Source organism: Polypterus senegalus, chromosome 13 (genome assembly GCF_016835505.1).
Source record: "Polypterus senegalus isolate Bchr_013 chromosome 13, ASM1683550v1, whole genome shotgun sequence".
Taxonomy (NCBI): Eukaryota; Metazoa; Chordata; class Cladistia; order Polypteriformes; family Polypteridae; genus Polypterus; species Polypterus senegalus.
Window position 1 is genome coordinate 73,028,961 of NC_053166.1, and position 20,502 is coordinate 73,049,462.

The following is a 20,502-nucleotide window of genomic DNA, read 5'->3' on the forward strand; positions in this document are numbered from 1 at the left end:
TAACAGGCCTTTGAAGTGAAAAAACAATTACCATATATACTTGCGTTTAAGTTCTCCCACGGATAAGTTGGGGCTTGATTTTACCATATAATTTCCGGTATTTTATAATGTCGGTCATATAAGTCGAATGCGGAAAACTCACGCTATTGATCGAAGAGATTATGATGTGCTAACGCCCACCTGAGAGAGTAACCACGGGGCACACTGCATTTTTTTTCTATGTATTGTGCCTATGTGACCACATGGTAATACCTGAACTTTTCCAAAGCGTCATTGGCACTGTTTTGTGTTTTTTGTATCTCACACCCTCATACAACTTTATCGTAAGAGCATCCCTTATCTGCGATGGAACATTCAATCAGAGAAAAATACTGTATGAAGCTAGTTTTAAATTAAGTCGTTAAAGTGGCAAAAGAAATTGGTAATTGCGCTGCTGCAACAAAATTCGATTTGTTGAGAAACTGGTGTGAGTTTGAAGGAAGCAAGAAGATGTAAATAAAAAAAATGTAAGTGTCGTATTTTTAAATGGGTATATGTCGGGGTCTGATTTTATGATCGATTTTTTGGGTTTCAAGACCCGACTTATACAACAGTATATATGGTAAGTAGATAGATAGATACTTTATTAATCCCAAGGGGAAATTCACATAATCCAGCAGCAGTATACTGATACAAAGAAACAATATTAAATTAAATAGTAATAAAAATGAAAAAATAAATAAATAAATAAAAAAAAAAGCAGACAATAACTGAGTAATGTTAGCATTAAGTAGTACCCAGTGGCCATGTGAGTGCTTCAGGCTTGGTACTTGGAGTTTAAACTAGATGATGGCTGATCAAGTTGCTAAATTGCCACTCTCCATCCAGTGTTCCAGTACATCAATAGGTCTTTATCTGTTGCCTGATGAGAATGAGGTCTAATGCAAAATGAAGGTGGTTGTATTATATCATTGTACAGTAGTCATTCCATATGTTCCATAAGTAAGCTTAACGTGCATCACTAGAAAATTTAATGGAAGGAATTAAGGATAAGGATGAGCAACACACAGCAAGAGTTTTTTCTGAACAGTCAGCAGAGTTCTGAAGAGGGAGATCAGGTTTTACTAACATGCTGGAATTTTATGAGGTAGCAACAAAAGGGTATGATCACAGTGGAGTATATAATATTATTTATCTTGACTTTTAGAGAAAGCATTTGATAAGGTGCCACACGAGAGGTTGGTTATCAAACTAAAAGAAGTGGTAGTTCAGGGTGATGTTTGTACATGGGTGCAAAATTGGTTCAGGCACTGGAAGAAGAGGGTTATGGTGCATGGAACCTTATTAGAATTGGCTGATGTTAAAAGTGGTGCTCCACAGGGGTCAGTGCTAGGGCCACTGCTGTTTTTAATATACAGTATATAAATGATTTGGATAGGAAAATACAGTGTGATAGACGGCTGCACAGTCGGGATGTCTGGAACGTGGAAGGACCGGGAGAGCACCAATACCTTCCCTGGGAAACAAGAGGGCTGCCGCCCTGGGGTACAGGAGAGCCACAAGATCGGAGCTAGGATGCGACACCCTGTTCGGGCACGTGGCCACCTCCAGGGGGGCGCCCGAACGTTCCAGGAAAAATGGACTGCAGCACTTTCACCACAACAGGAAGTGCTGCCAAACCATAAGACAGAGACACCCGGTGTGCTTCCGGGTGCTCATGCAGCACTTCCGCCACACCCGGAATTGCTGCAGGACGTTCGTCAGGAAGCACCTGGAGCACATCCAGGTAGTGTATAAAAGGGGCCGACTCATTCCATTCGGGGAGCTGGAGTTGGGAGGTATTGTGACATGAGTTTTACAAGAGAGGAGTGGAGGTGGCCTGAAGAGAAGGACTGCGAGTGAATTGTGCATTGTGTGTGATATTGTGAAGAGAAACCACAATAAACATGTGTTTTTGGACATAACTGTTTTGGTGTCTGTTCATGGTTGAGGCCGGCTTTTCACAATGGCATCCCAGATGGGACACTCTGCCTGATACAAGGTGGGGACCCATCATAAAAATTATTTTGTGGATGGCCTGACGCAACAGAACCAGACACATGAGCGCATCGCTAGAGCGCAGCACACACACACGGCAAGATCTTACCTGCACCATTGGGGAGGAAGAAGACCAGGCGGACCCCGAAAGAGGTGGTTTCCCAGGCTCGCACCGTCGTCGAAGACATCCGGGTTGGCATAGCCTTTGGGGAGGCCACCTGGGGGAGTGATGCAACGGGATCGCGAAGGTCAGCCCTGGGCAGATTACCTTGCTGTCCCCTATGCATTCTTTCTAGAAGGGGACTGTCTAGATCCGTGTCTCTGGCCGAAGCACACCAACCCAAAAAGCAATAACGAGTCGGTGGCGGAGGGTAGCAAGGATGAAGAATGGCAGTCGGCACTTCTCAGAGGACGACCGCAGAAGGACGAGTGCCTGGACTCCTGCCCTAGCTCAAGTCTCTTGACGGAGGAAGGGAGCTGCGAGGTTTGCATTACCCTCCCCAGAGCGAGCAAGGGATTGGACAGTGTGTTTGGTGTCCCCGCCACGGATTGGTTGCAGGCGGGGCTCACAAACTTCCATCCCACGCCTCCCGAGGTCCCAACTGAGCCAATGGAGAGGCTCTGTGGCTCCCAGCCGGAAGGTAAGGATGACTGCTTCGCGATTTCGCGTCCGGCTGGTTCTGAAAAGTTTGTTGCAGCTGTAAATAGGCTGGAGGAGTTCCTCCCGCCTATACAGCTGCTTGTAAAGGCTTTAGGCACCCTCCAGAAGATGACAGAACAGCTGGAGGAGAAGGCGGGCATACCCCTGAAAGAGATCCAGGAATGGCTGGGGTGGTGCGACGCTGGATTCTCCAGCCAGAGGGATGCCGCGGTGCAGGTGAGTGTCGCCTGTACCGTACATGATAAAGGAGGGCTGAGCGAAGGGGCTCCGGTACTGTGTCATTCTGGTAACCGAGTAGCCACGCCTCCGACAGCGGAGGCAGCAGTAGGGGCTGATTGTGCAGCAGGGGCGGTGAAGGCACATACAGGACACTAGCTGGTGAGTGTCGGGTCTCAAGGCGAGCCGCTCCATGAGCTGACAACAGCCTCTCACTGCTCTACAGGGGCTCAGACATCTCCCATAGGGAGACCCAGACCGCCAAGGCGCCCCAGAGTACAAGGAAGAGAAACTGGAGGAGAAAAGCCAGGGCTTCTGATAGTGAACAACGGGGGGCAATGTCCTCCCGTGTGTCTAAAGGCCACTCTACGAGTGAGCGGAGAAAGGCCCTGAACCTAATTGAGGTAGCAACAGCACAGAGGTACCCGCCCTGCTTGTAAGTTCCGAGGACACGGACACAGGCAAGGGGAACGCTGGTGTTACGTGTGCCACAGCTTTGATCACCTGTGGAGATGTTGTCCGCATCGTAATACGGAGGGTGCCAGGGAGTGGCATCTGCACAGTGTCTCTGCACCCTTTTCCTGTTTTTCTATTACAGGACAAGGCCATGGACGACAGCATGCCGGCACCCCGCTGTGGACAGGGTCAACCCTACCAGGGCGGGCTGCTTCACCCTATGTGCTTCAGCTAGGGGAGGGGCAGTGTGATAGACGGCTGCACAGTTGAGATGCCTGGGACGTGGAAGGAACGGGAGAGTGCCAATACCTCCCCTGGGACGCGAGAGGGCTGCCACCCTAGGGTACATGGGAGCCACAAGATCGGAGCTGGGATGCTCCACCCTGTTAGGGCACATGGCCACCGCCAGGGGACGCCCGAATGTTCCAGGAAACATGGACTGCAGCAGTTCCGCCACAACAGGAGGGGAGCATCCCAAACCAAACCAGAAGACAGAGACACCCGGTATGCTTCCGGGTACTCATGCAGCACTTTCACCACACCCGGAAGTGCTGCAGAAAGTTAATCAGGAAGCACCTGGACCACATCCGGGTACTGTATAAAAGGTTCCGCCTCACTCCATTTGGGGAGCCGGAGTTGGCAGGTAGAGTGACAGAGCTTTCCAAGAGAGGAGTGAAGGCAGCCTGAAGAGAAGAAATGTGAGTGAATTGTGCATTGTGTGTGATATTGTGAAGAGAAAGCACAATAAATGTGTGTTTTTGGACATAAATGTCTTGGTGTCTGTTCGTGGTCGAGGCTTGCTTTCACAACATTAAGTAACAAGATGGTTAAGTTTGCAGATGATACCAAGACAGGTGGATTAGCAGATAAGCTGGAATCCGTTGAATCATTACAAAGGGACTTGGACAGCATACAGGCTTGGACAGATTTGTGGCAGATGAAATTTAATGTACTTAAATGTATAGTATTACACGTAGGAAGTAAAAATGCTAGGTTTGAATACACAATGGGAGATATGAAAATCAAAAGTACACCTTATGAGAAGGAGTTAGGAGACGCAGCTGACTCAAAACTATCAACTTCCCGACAGTTCTCAGTAGCCATTAAGAAGGTTAAGAGAGTGTTAGGTTATACAGTATAGCACAATGTGTGGAGTACAAAGTCAAGGAGGTTGTGCTCGGGCTTTATAATGTACTGGTGATGCCTTGTCTGGAGTATTGTGTGCAGTTTAGACCTCTTCTATCCATCCCAATGCAATAAGTATTGCCACCATCTCTGAAGTAAATCCTAACAAGTTATCTGTCAGACTTTTCCAAATGTTAATTTCAAACATGGGCATACTGGATCTTTAGAACCATCTGTATAAATTTGTAAGAATCCAAAATATTGCCGTTGTACAATGACTAACAATTTGCTCAAGTGAATTACATTCTGCTTTTCCTTTCATTTTGCCCCGAACACTAAAATCCACCCTAAGCAATGCGAAAAACCATAGTGAAACAGCCAAAATAGGGGCACTTGGACCTAGCTCATATTTAAATACCCCAAGATTTTTTTGCCTATTCATTTCCCAACCATCCAAAACTAACTATAATATTACTATGGTGTTCCCAACAGTTTTTTTAGTATTGCTGATACTGAATGTCTGCTATTGTGTCCCCTCACATTAGTCCAGTAGACCACTGCCAATTGCATTCTGTGTAAATACCAAGGTATCTACTCAATGTCTATTAATATTGCTGATATTGGTGAGAATTTCATAGCACCACTGCATATTCTCAGAGCCTGGGCTTGTTTTTTATCAAGGGGTTTTGATACTGCTTGTGACACTGACCCATATACAATTTATTTTTGAATAGCCCAAAATCACACAAGAAGTGCCACAATGGGCTTTAACAGGCCCTGCCTTTTGATAGCCCTCCAGCCTTGTCTCTCTAAGAAGACAAGGAAAAACTCCCAAAAAAAAAAAAACCTAGTAGAGAAAAACGGAGGAAACCTTTGGAAAGGCTGTTCAAAGAGAGACCCCTTTCCAGTTAGGCTGGTTTTGCAGTGGGTGTCAAAAAAGGGGGTAAATACAATACAATGCACAGAACAAAACACAAGTAATCCTCAATATAACATAATAGTAAAATAAAAATATTACAAGTACAGAGCACAATTTAACAGTAGGTGATATCACATAATATGATTTGGATTTGTTTAGAATCCTGGAGACCTCAGCCATCAAGCTGCCTCCCCCTATTGGCCATTCCATAGCTGAGACGGCGCTAGGCCAGCCAATCTGATGAAAGGGCTCCTCTACCCGACGATTCCTGCAATCCTCCATCAGAGATGACTTTACCTTAGGCAGGCAAAACAATTTGGCATGTCGGCAGTGGCACCAAGTGCAACATTTGAGTACCGAGAAGAGAAACAGAATAGGTGAGGGTTAGTAACAAATTATAGTAACCCATATGCAATGCATCCATAAGCAAGTATAGAGTTAATAGTTGCAATATATAGTTGAGACTTCCTATTTGCACCTCAATCACACCCAGCTACACACCTGAGAATATTAATGGCTTTCTTACATTATCTATTTTATTCACATTTTCATTTTTTGTCTATCCATATTCCTAATTGAACATACAGCCTCAAATCAACTGAATGAATATTGTATCTTCTAGAAAAACAAATTACCTGAGTTTTTTTCTACTGAAAATCTAAACCCCCACTGATGACCCCATTCTTCTGCTTGTTGAATTGCACCCTGCATTTTCTTTACATATATTTTGTGTTCATACCTCTGTTCCATAATGATTTTGAAATATCTGAAGTAAAACTATCAAAGACATCATTAACCATGATATTAAACAAGACAGGACAATATGCACTCTCTTGCAGAGTCCCATTCTCTATGTCATATTCTTTCGAAAATGATAATCCCACCCTGACCTTTATCTTCCTTTCCTCTAGAAAATCTCTGGTCTTCCACTTTTCAAGTTAGATCAATAATCCTTTTGTCCATAACATATCATAAGCTTTCTCTATATCAAAAAAAAATTCTGTCACAAACTATTAACTTGAGCTTTATGAATATCTGATTCCAGACTCAATATTGAGTCCACTGTCATTCTCCCTTTTATAAACCCAGCTTGATGTACAACTATTTTTTTCCAGGACTTTCCAGTAAATAGTTTAATCTTGAAATTATCATTCATTTCATTATCTGTCATACATGATATTTCAGTAAGGTGGGTCTGTAACTGGATGGATTTGACTGATTCTTATTATGTTTTAATATAGGAGCGACAACTGCTACCTTGCATGAGGAGCATTCTCCTTCTTCCCATATTCTATTAAATAATTCCAAAATTAACAGAAGATTAGATTCTGATAAATGAGAAAACATTTTGGAGCATATGTTGTTCTCCCCAGGCGATGACTGTCTTGCACTCTTATTGCTGATTTAAGCTCTAGCAATGTAAATTCAGCATTAAAACTAGAGCTAGACAATACTTTTTTGTCATCATCCTGTTGATTGCACACTAAAACACATTTTTATGCAAAACATTTGTTCTTTACTTAAAATTACTGCACTATCTTAACAAAAGTTAAGCTAATAATTCTGCTTTTTCAGTGTCAGTTACTGCTGCATATTCTCCCCCAACCACAACCGGTAGTAAATTAGTTTTACTAACTTCTTCCATTTTCTGTGTCATGCTCCATATTTCCTCTACCTGAATCCCTTTCCCAATATTATCACAGTATATCATCCAGTATATTCTTTTAGCTCATCTCACTTCTCTTCTAACAACTGCTTCTGCTCTTTTATATAATGTCATAAAATGGAGTAGAAATGGCATCGCCTTACTTTCCTGAATATCTTATATCTCTCTTTTACTACGTTTTTACACTGATCAGTCCACAAAGGGGATATTTTCCACCTGCTTCCACCTTTTGATCTGAGAATTACTTCTTTAGCTGCTGATTTAATTGTATCATGTACAACATCATAACTTAACTCAGTATCCTCTGTGTCCAACTGATCTGGGAATCTACTTTCACATAAATCTTTATATAACTCCTATTTTGCCTTTTTAAATTTCTATCTTGAAACATGATTATTTTTCTTTTGTTGCACATCTATACCCACTTTACATGTCTTAGGGAAATGATCATTCCCAATTGTGATGCTATCATCCACTTCCCATTCACATGTTCTCTCTAGATCTCTTGACACCAGAGTAAGGTCTATAGCTGATACAGTACTATTATATAGATTCAGTCATGTTCCTGTACCATCAGTAAAACACATAACATTTTTCTTCCAGGACTTTTTCTATCACTGCCCCATTATCTGTGTTACTACAACCCCACTGAAGCACAGAATTTCCGACTCTTACCTACTGCACTTCTACTGCTCTTTTATGTAAGGAATATGTTCTCCTCCACAATTAATACATTTTGGCCCTACTCCTTCTCCACATTTTCCATATTCATGTTATCAACCACACCTACATCATCTTGTTTACCTTTACAAACTACTGCTATATGCCCAAACTCCTAACACTTAAAACACCTCAAAGGAGGTGTTACATATACTCAGAACGTATAGCTCATGTAATCTAAATTAACTCTATCTGGCATATACTTCCCATCAAATTTTATCATCATTTACAAACTATCAGTTTTAACTCCATCATGAAAACCTTATAATTGTAAGCTTCCAGTACTTTTCCTCTAAATTGTTTTTAACTTTTCTACCTCCTATTTCTTTTAATCCAGCAGCTTTTTCACACTGATTAATGTCTTTACAAAACACTAACAGTGACCCATCTCTTAAAGGTCTCACTCCCTCAGTATCTCCTAATGCTTTCTTTAATTAATTTAATCAGATTAATATCAGAGACTGGACCAGATTCAATATTTAGCAATACCTTAAACTCTCCTTTCACCTTTTGTTTAAGTTCTGCACACCATCATCATCACTAGATGAAGCATGATTACACTCTTATATTCTTCTCTTATTTTTCTTGTTCCCAACAGTCTGCCATTCTCTTTCCTTCAAATTCCTCCTTTTACCCAAAGCCATTTCCTGCTCATTTCCTTCTTCCTTGTCACTTCCTTACATCTCCACTCTAGTCACAGCTCAGTGCTGCCTCTTCCCACCAATCTGGTTCCACCCCTCAACACTCAAGGCTAACTGAAAGATCTGCTCTCAGAATCCAAAGATAAAGGCTGAGGGCAGTCCTTCAGTGTCATCTGGGTGATTATGCCTCTTGGGTTTCTACCCAAAAAACACAAGAAGACAAGAGAACATAGTACAATACATACATATTACAGGTGCTGTTCATAAAATTAGAATATCATGACAAAGTTGATTTATTTCAGTAATTCCATTCAAAAAGTGAAACTTGTATATTAGATTAATTCATTACACACAGACTGATGTATTTCAAATTTTTATTTCTTTTAATTTTGATGATTATAACTGACAACTAATGAAAGTCCCAAATTCAGTATCTCAGAAAATTAGAATATTGTGAAAAGGTTCAATATTGAAGACACCTGGTGCCACACTCTAATCAGCTAATTAACTCAAACATCTGCAAAAGCCTTTAAATGGTCTCTCAGTCTAGTTCTGTAGGCTACACAATCATGGGGAAGACTGCTGACTTGACAGTTGTTCAAAAGACGACCATTGACACCTTGCACAAGGAGGGCAAGACACCAAAGGTCATTGCTAAAGAGGCTGGCTGTTCACAGAGCTCTGTGTCCAAGCACATTAATAGAGAGGCAAAGGGAAGGACAAGATGTGGTAGAAAAAAGTGTACAAGCAATAGGGATAACCGCACCCTGGAGAGGATTGTGAAACAAAACCCATTCAAAACTGTGGGGGAGATTCACAAAGAGTGGACTGCAGCTGGAGTCAGTGCTTCAAGAACCATCACGCACAGACGTATGCAAGACATGGGTTTCAGCTGTCTCATTCCTTGTGTCAAGCCACTCTTGAACAAGAGACAGCGTCAGAAGCGTCTCGCCTGGGCTAAAGACAAAAAGGACTGGACTGCTGCTGAGTTATGTTCTCTGATGAAAGTAAATTTTGCATTTCCTTTGGAAATTAAGGTCCCAGAGTCTGGAGGAAGAGAGGAGAGGCACAGAATCCACATTGCTTGAGGTCCAGTGTAAAGTTTCCACAGTCAGTGATGGTTAGGGGTGCCATGTCATCTGCTGGTGTTGGTCCATTGTGTTTTCTGAGGTCCAAGGTCAACGCAGCCGTCTACCAGGAAGTTTTAGAGCACTTCATGCTTCCTGCTGCTGACGAACTTTATGGAGATGCAGATTTCATTTTCCAACAGGACCTGGCACCTGCACACAGTGCCAAAGCTACCTGTATCTGGTTTAAGGACCATGGTATCCCTGTTCTTGATTGGCCAGCAAACTCGCCTGACCTTAACCCCATAAAAAATCTATCAGGTATTGTGAAGAGGAAGATGCAATACGCCAGACCCAACAATTCAGAAGAGCTGAAGGCCACTATCAGAGCAACATGGGCTCTCATAACACCTGAGCAGTGCCACAGACTCCATGCCACGCCTCATTGTTGCAGTATTCCAGGCCAAAGGAGCCCCAACTAAATATTGAGTGCTGTACATGCTCATACTTTTCATGTTCATACCTTTTTTTGCATTGGTCTTAATTGATATTCTAATTTTCCGAGATACTGAATTTGGGACTTTCATTAGTTGTCAGTTATAATCATCAAAATTAAAAGAAATAAACATTTGAAATACATCAGTCTGTGTGTAATGAATGAATCTAAAATACAAGTTTCACTTTTTGAGTGGAATTACTGAAATAAATCAACTTTGTCATGATATTCTAATTTTATGACCAGCACCTATAAATAGTAAATTAAACAATATTAACAATCCATAATAAAAATAAACAAATGGAAAATAATAATTTCATTTAAACAAATAATGCACAAAAAAGAAAAACAAACATAAGCCAGGGAACAAACCCTATTAATAATTACTACTAATAATAATAATATTCAAAAGGAATCATTTATATTTTAACTTTAGTAAACACTAAAAAATAAAAATAAAATGTATGTAACCATTGTGTTCCTTGGCTTCCAAAATTCCCAGATTGATGCAATGGTTATTTTTAAAGACTGATGAACAGCTGCAAAAAATTAAAATACACATAAGAGCTTGACAAAATAAACAAATTACTATCATTGTTATGAATTTGAACCATAATTATAGTGATGTCATTTTGTGCTTTGTTTTTCATATGCTCGCTATTTATGGCCATGTTCTGTATGGTTGCAAGGCATGTTGTTCCATCTACAGTATATAGTTTGGTGGTGCACTGTACAGAGCATTAAAGCTTTTACATAATAAAAAAAAATCATTTGCAAGCTTACTTCAAATAACTTCTTTTGGTTAGGAAATTAATTTTTGTTAGTTTTAGACTTTTAGTCTTTTTAATCTATAATTTGGTGTATGTTAGTTTCTCTTTTCTGAAACTGACATTTGCCTGTCCTTTTAACTCTAATTCTGCCTTCCCTCTTTGACTTTTTTTTCTGGTCATCTCAGTTTTTTATTGTGCATACATCATTCACCTCAAAGTGTGTACAGAAGATGTTTCTGCGACAGTTGGTTTCTTAACACTTATTTTTCTGTTACATTTCCAGAAAAGTTTAACCATGCATATTGATTCAACAGAGTGTTAATTTTCTTTTGTGGGCTTCTAATTAATGAAGTTGTAAATGTGAACTTTTTTGTAAGTTCTTACTTGTTTGCTGTCTTTAAATAATAATTTCTTTTTGTAAATCACCTCATGCATGCTTAACTAAAACCAAACAACGATTGTAAAGATGCCCAATAAGTAACAAATTTCAGTTTATTCATTCTATTTATTATTCACTAATCAGAACATTTCCGAATGGAATCATTTTAAGTTCTGAAGAATATCAATATTATTTAATAGATAGAAGCCTAATTTATAAAACAGATAATTTTATTTTTTATTCTTCAATCTGTGTCGTAAACACCCTGTGTGTACTACTTCTCTGCTAAAATCTGATGAGAAATTCACATGTACTTAAGACCTATTCTCTGTCATAAATGTGTCATTTAAAAAGATTTGCATGTCTGTTCTTAACAATGCAAGCTAGTGATAATGTCTAACAATCAATGAAACAAACAACTTCCTACCTGTTACTAAGTTACAGATTTGTGACATCCAAAGGAAACCTGCACATACAGTAGCATTGCCATCAACGTTCTCTAAAGCTTCTGCATGCTATTCAAACCCATCCAATTAAGGAATGACAATAATATGATGGATAATATCCATACATTGAATTTTAAAACATTAAGATTTCCTGATACCTGCAAGCTTCATACAACAAACAAGCACCAAACAACAGATTTGGGTAAAAAAAAAAAATTCTTGAACAAAGGTGTTCATTTTTTTTAATTTTTAACATTTTCTCTTTTTTTCATTTAACTTTCTTAATAAAAATAATCAAGGCTACGAAAGAGGTATGGTGATTAGCACTTCTGTCTTTTGGATTCAACATATTCAGCATTGTCAGTGTGAAGTTGCAAACTTTCTCAGTGTCTGCTTTGGCTTTTTCCTGGTTTCCTTAGTTTTTCTCTCACATTTTAAAATGTGCACGTTGGGTAAATGGTGATTTACAAATGACCCTGCATATTTCAGAGTGTGCCCTCTGTGATGAATCAATGCCCTATCCAGAAGTGGTTTGCCATTACATATGAGATTTCTGTGATAAATGTCTAACTTAAACAGATTGGAGATTTTTATATTGGGTTAAAACTAATCATGTTTTGAAAAATTAATTAAATATTTAAATGATACTTTTGTTTTTTTTCTGTGAAGTAGAACAGTGATACACAGACACTTGGATCTAAAACTGCTCCCAACCCTTTAACAGTATTATGTAACGTCAAAATAGAAAATAATGTAGTGAAAAATCAATGGTGATATCCTACACTGCATTGCTTGCACAAAGACTGCCTTTTTTCTCTAACTAGAATAATCTTCGCCCACCTACTGTGCTTCAATGGGAAAATAATATATTATTGTAAGCTGGAAAAATTTAACTTTCCCAGCAAGGAACTGTTCAAGATTTTTTTTTTTAATTTGGCAAGAGTCCATTATCACCAGAATAAGGAGAATAATTGCAGAATAAGCAACCAGGTCACAATATTTTGTAATGTTTTAACTGTCTTTTAGCACTTGGCTCTCTGAATTGTGAAGAGAAAGGCCATTGAAGGTTCAGCCTAATGAGATTTGTTTTTTTTTTAAAAAAAAAACCAATGTATTACTCTGTCGATATTACAATATTACCTTTGGGTGAAATGTTTTACCATTTGTATTTTGTTCTTTTAAGAAAATATTTTTTGAATTTGTAGTACACAAAATGAGCAATAAACACAATCCAATGCCTTTGACAGAAACTATGTCTGTCTATGGAAACCTAATACATACTGTATAACACATTTAACCAAGAACTACTGTAGAGAATGTGGGATATAAGCAAGGTAAACACATAGCATTTAAAAATAAAAGCACCCATTCTTTTACTTCCAGTGACCCTGTATACTGTATTAAGTAAAATAATGAATGAATATATTATTTTGCTTAAACTGTTTGTAAAATCCAAAAGTTATGTTTAGTTTACTAGAGCAAAATGTTACTTGTACAATTAACTCAGTATGAGTTCATGTGCTATCTGTCAAAGCAAGCAAAAGTGGAGCATTTACACCAGCTGTCTTCATTTATACAAATCCATGTAGTCATTCATGGAGCAGCAGCCTATCAAACAATAAATGTTTCACCTGCCAGCGTGCTTTTTCTTCTTCATTAGTCTGCATCAGACTAGATATCATGCTTTGTCTGAGTACTTATCTAGCCATGCGCATCGTATTATTAATGTCCCTTCTGTGCTGTGTCCACTGTGTGACTGATGTGTTATCCTTTAAACTGAATTGATATTATGATCTATTTAGTGTTTATTTAATTCTTGAGTCATTCCCCAGTGAAGTTGCTCTGTTGTTGTAAGAAGAAAGAACTTCTCCCACCCCATTAACAGAAGAGATCACAAAATGCTTTTCTTTTCCCTTTGTTGATCTAATACATTTTGCTATCCATGCAGGCAGTGCTGGCACAGCCGTCATGTTTAATGAAAATGGAGATGCCCCTGGACGTTATGACATTTTCCAGTATCAGATGTCTAATACTAGTATCTCTGGGTACAAAGTCATTGGTCAGTGGACCAACCAGCTCAGGCTGAATGTAAGTAAAAATATATTGTACAGTTCACCTCAAACATTAGAATGTTTTATATTGAAAAGTAATTCATTCAGTACTTAAGATTTTGATAATCAGGCATGGAGAACTATTAATTAGTGGTACTGTCTTGTGGATCTATTGTCCTGGGCTCAAATCCTTTGCCTAGTTATTGTCCATTTAGAGTTTTCACATTTGTCCTATATCTGCATGTGTTTTTCTCCTCCAGTTTTCCTCTCAGATCCAAAAGATATGCTGGTTATGGTAGCTGACAAAATTGTCACAGTGTGAGAGGGTATGTATCACTATATTGCCAAAAGATTTGGGACACCCCTCCAAATCATTGAATTCAGGTGTTCCAGTCACTTCCACGGTCACAGGTGTATAAAATCAAGCACCTGGGCATGCAGATGTCTTCTACAAACATTTGTGAAAGAATGGGTCACTCTTAGAAGCTCAGTGAATTCAAGTGTAGTACCGTGATAGGATGCCACCTGTGCAATAAGTCCATTTGTGAAATTTCCTCGCTACTAAATATTCCATGGTCAACTGTTAGTGGTATTATAACAAAGTGGAAGCAATTGGGAACAACAGTAACTCAGCCACGAAGTGGTGGGCCACATAAAATCACAGATCCAGAACAGCACATGCTGAGGTGCACAATGTGCAGAAGTTGCCAACTTTCTGCAGAGTCAATAGCTACAGACCTCCAAACTTCATGTGGCCTCTAGATTAGCTCAAGAACAGTGTGTAGAGAGCTTCATGGAATGGGTTTCCATGGCCAAGCAGCTGCATCCAAGCCTTAAATTACCAAGTACAATGCAAAGCGTCGGATGCAGTGGTGTAAAGCACACCGCCACTGGACTCTAGAGCGGTGGAGACATGTCCTCTGGAGTGACGAATCACACTTCTCTGTCTGGCAATCCGATGGACGAGTCGGGGTTTGGCAGTTGCCAGGAGAACGGTACTTGCCTGACTGCATTGTGCCAAGTGTAAAGTTTGGTGGAGGGAGGATTATGGTGTGGAGTTGTTTTTTAGGGGTTCGGGATGGCCCCTTCCTGTTCCAACACCACTGCACACTAGTGCACAAAGCAAGGTCTATAAAGAAATGGTTAAGCAAGTTTGGTGTGGAGGAATTTGACTGGCCTGCACAGAGTCCTGACCTCAACACGACAGAACACCTTTGGGATGAATTAGAGCAAAGACTGCGAGCCTGGCCTTCTCATCCATCAGTGCTTGACTTCACAAATGCTATCCTGGAAGAATAGTCAAAAATTCCCATAAACATGCTCCTGAACCTTATGGAAGGCCTACCCAGGAGAGTTGAAGCTGTTATAGCTGCAAAGGTGGGCCAACTCCATATTAAAGGCTGTTTTAAGAATGGGATGTCATTAAAGTTCATGTGTGTGTAAAAGCAGGCATCCCAATACTTTTGGCAATATGTGTACATGTAAGTGGGCACTGTGTTAGAGTACCACCCTGTCAAGCGTAGTTTCTTGTCTTGTACCCAGTGCCATTTGAAACGACTGTTTCTCCCAACAAACCTGAAATTGATTAAGTATAATTTAGAGTATTGTGTTATACTGGGTTGATAGCTATAAATTTATATTTAGCATTTTGCTTCCACTCACATTTCCTTCAGCCGGTTATTACTACCTTGTGCATAAGCTAGTTTTTTCCTCAACATTAAATATTGATTTGTTATATTTCTGTGACCCATGACTGGAGTTACTTTACTTCTTTCTCAAGCTTCACAAGAACATCAAAGAGACACCAGGGGTTTGAGATTTGGTGTGCAGTCTAGGATTTTTCTTTTACATGTGTGACTCATATAACACAAACATGTTGAAATACTGGAACTGCAGTAAAGAAATGGCTAACATGGAGCTCTAAACAATCTTACATTATTTACATCTACCTAGTACATGTGCTTGACAACCTGACTATGGTAAATAACCACGGACCTGCTTTTCCCTGTTGATATTGCCTCAGGCTTTTCAGCACATCTCTCCCTATCTTTTCTTTTACATTCACTTTAAAACAAAGATACATACTTACTGTATTTATTTCAAAAATTATTTTCATACCTTGAAAAATGTCAAGAGAGTAATAACTACATTTTCCACTTTGGGTTAGATTACTTAGCAGTATGATGTTACAAGTTAGCACAGTATTAAATAAAAATGCAATCGCCCAAAAGCATTTCTGCAAGATGGCACTGAATAGTGTTTTTCAGCCAATTCAATTCACTTCAGTTTATTGTCCAAGAGTTAATTTGGTTAGTCTGCAGGTTTTACAGAGAGACATAAGCAAATGTCCTACAGAATTAAGGTCTCCAAAATGCCATTTGTAGACTTGGCCTAAATAATGGCCATTAAATCCCTGAAATTACTCTCTCTACATCCAGTACTCTCTCTACATCCAACATACAGTGTTTCATTCCAGATGGAATGATTGGCAGTGGTGCCAAGCATAAACCGGAGACTGCCACTGAGGGAGCTGCACCAAAGGAAGGTCTTGTATCCAGGGAATAAAGATGAGAATGTACTACCTACATTACTACTGAATGAATCATCTAGCTTGTTTATTTAATGAGGGTATTTTCTTAAAACTATGATCAATAACTGGTGACTCACCTTACAACAATTTCAAACATGAACATAGGGTAGATTTTTAAAAGAGTTTTTGAATTGCTTTAATATCTGCATTCCTACCCTAGTTTCTGTCTACTTTTGATTAAGCAATACATGTGGTGTCCCAAGAAAATAGCATAGCCAGAAGAATGTATTGTTGATAGACTTCATAAGTAAACAAACTTTATAAAATTTTAAAATGAAAGGCTCCTAACTGTTGTTAATGCATTTTTGTTATCAGCAACAGTATCCCTAAACAACTGTTGATTGGTACAATATGCTAAACATTATTCTGAGAAACTTTGCATTTCAGTGCAACTTATTCTGTCATCTACCTCAATCGTGTAGGAAAGTGGGTTGACTTGATCCTGAGCTCTCTTCCAGAAGAGTTGAAACTGCGTATTAGTAGTAGCAGTAGTAGTACTCATCTTTGCATATCTAACCAACATGTAACATGTTATCACTCTCTGGCGCCATCATAAATAAGAATTTTAGAAATTATAGCTTAAAAATGTGGGTGGGGTGCTAGTGTGAAAGGGATTCAGGCAGGCCATCTAGGATTCTTAGATGACCAGATTACAATTGCTAAAGTTGGAAATGGACACTTTAGTAAAAACAAAGCTGCCATTAGATGTATTGACATACCAAAACGTGATGAAGTAAGGCAAAAGTTAATAAATAAAGAAGAAGAAAGATTTCACTGATAGATAGATAGATAGATAGATAGATAGATAGATAGATAGATAGATAGATAGATAGATAGATAGATAGATAGATACTTTATTAATCCCAAGGGGAAATTCACATAATTCACTGCTGGTGAAAATCAGCAATTCTTGTTGAGCAAAAAGCAAGTCAGGCTTTCTTTGAGCAAAGAGAGTCATTTTGAGTTGAAAGCTGATGCCTAAAGTTGCTAATGATGTGCTTCTCATGTTTCTTCTACATAGGTAGAGGAGATGCTGTGGTCTGGGGGAGAACAAGCAATCCCAGACTCTGTATGTAGTTTTCCCTGCAACCCTGGCGAAAGAAAGAAGATGGTGAAAGGTGTGCCTTGCTGCTGGCACTGTGAACTATGTGATGGCTACCAATACCAGTCTGATGAATTCTCTTGTGAAATGTGTCCTTTTGATTTGAGGCCCACTGTGAATCGCACTGCTTGCCGGCCAACTCCCATTATAAAACTTGAATGGCATTCTCCATGGGCAATGCTACCAATGTTCTTAGCTATACTGGGCATCCTAGCAACTACATCTGTTGTTGTAACCTTCATTCGCTTCAATGACACACCAATAGTGCGGGCATCTGGCCGAGAGCTGAGCTACGTGCTACTTACCGGGATATTCCTCATCTATGTTATGACTTTCCTCATGATAGCGGAGCCTGGGTCTGTGGTGTGTGCTTTCCGAAGACTATTTCTTGGGCTGGGAATGTGTATCAGCTATGCAGCATTGCTCACAAAGACCAATCGCATTTACCGTATTTTTGAACAAGGAAAGAAATCGGTCACACCTCCCAGATTTATCAGTCCAACTTCCCAGCTTGTAATTACCTTCATTTTGATTTCATTACAGGTATAGCACAGCTTCCTTCAGGTACTTCTTTCTAATTACATAATATAAGGAGCAGTGGTAAAAAGAAAATTTACTTGAATGATAACCAGCCATAGTGGTAAACTTTTATTCCCCCATGTCACAATCATTTAACTCTTTTACTTTTCTTCTTGATAAATTTTTAGTTAATGCCAATGATATGTATCCTTGTAATGCTGCATTAAATTATCAGTTGTGCATGCTGAGAGATGATTGAATGCGTTAAAAAAAATTCAGAAATACCCCACGGGGACATAGTGTTTAAAAACTGCACTGTAGTGAACACCTCTAGAGTCCCATTGCTGTACATTGCTCATAACTCCCGTTTATTCTTGTATTTCTGGCACTTATAAAGAAGAACTGAGGCTCTTAAATTATTTTGTATAGTAGAACAGAATGGAAAAAATGGAGATAGGCCCTTGAAATAGGATATTCCATCACACTGGCTATAATAATGACATGCATACAACATTTACAGTACATCACTGGTGATAATGAAAAATGAAGTAATTTGTGACTAGGCACCGATACAGTAAGCTATGTTTTAACATAAAATTCCATTAAATACTACTTATTTTTAATATAGCACCTTTTATTGGTTAAGGAAGAAATATTACAGAAGACAACCTGATACTAGATTGTGTATACAATTACATAAGAATCAGAGAACGTTGGTATAGATAATGAATAAAATAATGAAAAAGAAAGACAGGTAAACTGGAAATATGTTGCTTAAAAAAAGAAATTAATCTCAGGAGAAGCAGAATAATATTCAGTGCCTCCTCTCCTGGCATAATGACAACAAGCAGAAGAATACAGAGATAGTCATCATGAGCTAAATAACAATAGCAGTAATAAAATTGGATGGTATAGTAGGCAAGTACAGATCTAGTATCGTAGATTTAAATCCTGTGTGCTGGTATTGCATTGTTTAGGTTTTCATGTTGTTCTTGTGTCTATGTGAATGCCCCATCTTTTTTCTCATTAGTTCAGATTAACTGGAAATTCTGAATTGGGCATAAGCAGGCCCTGCAGTGCCCAGGTGCTTTGTCTTGCTTTGTTTCCTGCCTTGCAGCTAGTGTTACCAGGCTAGGTTCCTGCTCTTCATTTCCTGAATGGTATTAAATCACTTTGAGAATGAAATGAAAAGAGTAAGACAGTTAATTCTCATACAGTAAGTTTATGGCGATTTACATGTTTGCTAAAGTAGGAGTTAGCTATGCCCATTTATGCATTGTATTACATATTCACAACAATTGCACTATTTATTTACAGATTCAGTCCTGTACTTGGCTAGAAGTTAGCAGAGTGATTTCCTTGTAATTAGTTTGGATAAAAAAGTGAAAGCTGGTCTTACGGTGGTAGGTTTGCAAAATGATCAGATAATGGCAAGCAGTACTTTCACAATATATGGGGTTCTGAGAAATTGTATTGTGGCCATGTGGGGGTGCTGTTAAGTCAACCCTAAACCCAAAATAAAACCATGGACGCCTAGAGAGTGTAAAAAAGGTATATATTTTCTGAAAACAAACACTGATGGAAATGTATAACAAACAATATCACCAGTAAACATGATAAAATAAATATTTTGCCTCTCTGGTGCTTCCTTCAGACACCATAAAAAACCTCACACTGGTTCCATTCCATCTGAACTAGTGTGGTGCTGAAGTGTCACCCATTCTATGGCTGCACTCGGGTCCTAATCTGGGATTCAGAGTTGGTTTGTCATGTGGTGGATGCAGCAATGCTCTGTATTAGTGCATGCACCTAACCTCCTCCTCCTCCTCTGGTGCTTCCAGATCAACAGTAACCCCAATGGGAATACTAGTTCACTGTTCACTTTAAATAAAACTCATTATGAAGCTCTTTACTACTTTCTACCCCTTTGTCCACCCTTTTATTCTGAATTCCACATTCTCCTTGCCAGATGAGTCCTTTGTCATCACTCTGTATGAACTCCCCCAGGCAAGATTTGGGACTTCCTTTTAAAGACTGAGAAGGGTATACTCCCAGTGTCACATTCACTTAACTGTTAAGAATATACAGGCCAGACTGAACACTATTAAATTATGGAGGAAGTCTCACTAGAGCTCCAATGAGTGGCTCCAGCTTTCTCTTCTGACAAAGCTGCTATTTTGAACTACAACTCCCAGGCAACCTCAATACAGTATACAATAGATGCTGCCAGCTATTATCCAGGACTATTTTTATATTAAATCATATCCCCAGGCAATCATCTATCATAATGTTATGTCCTGGGAATGTACCACATTTGTCTTGGATGGGGTCTCCCATATCAGACATGAAACACACTGCCATTTCTACTGCCAGCATACTTCCTTATACAATATATATGCAATTAACATACCCTAACTGAGCAAATACAGTGAATCTGGAAGTCCATTTTACATATACTAACCCATCTGTCCCCAGAGGGTCCTGTTAACATGTGAAAAATTGACTACTAATAATGTTTTACTTCTGGTTTATTTAGAAAATACAAAGGAACGGTTATTCCTATGTCAATAAAGGTACTGTACAGGTCAGATTCTGATTGTGCTGACTTGGCATTCATTGCAAACACTTGGCAAATATTGTCTTTACCTCAGAGTTGTGCAGG

General features: G+C 39.3%; 1 protein-coding gene across 2 annotated transcripts in view; it reads left to right on the plus strand.

The window, feature by feature from the left end:
* Positions 1-20,502, plus strand: part of grm6a (glutamate receptor, metabotropic 6a) — a 248,547-nt gene that overhangs the window by 156,615 nt on the left and 71,430 nt on the right. For both annotated transcript variants that reach the window (XM_039775581.1, XM_039775580.1), the window contains exons 8-9: positions 13,527-13,666; positions 17,241-17,864. In XM_039775581.1, coding sequence (XP_039631515.1) covers positions 13,527-13,666; positions 17,241-17,864 — 764 coding nt within the window. The remainder of the gene's footprint in view (positions 1-13,526; positions 13,667-17,240; positions 17,865-20,502) is intronic.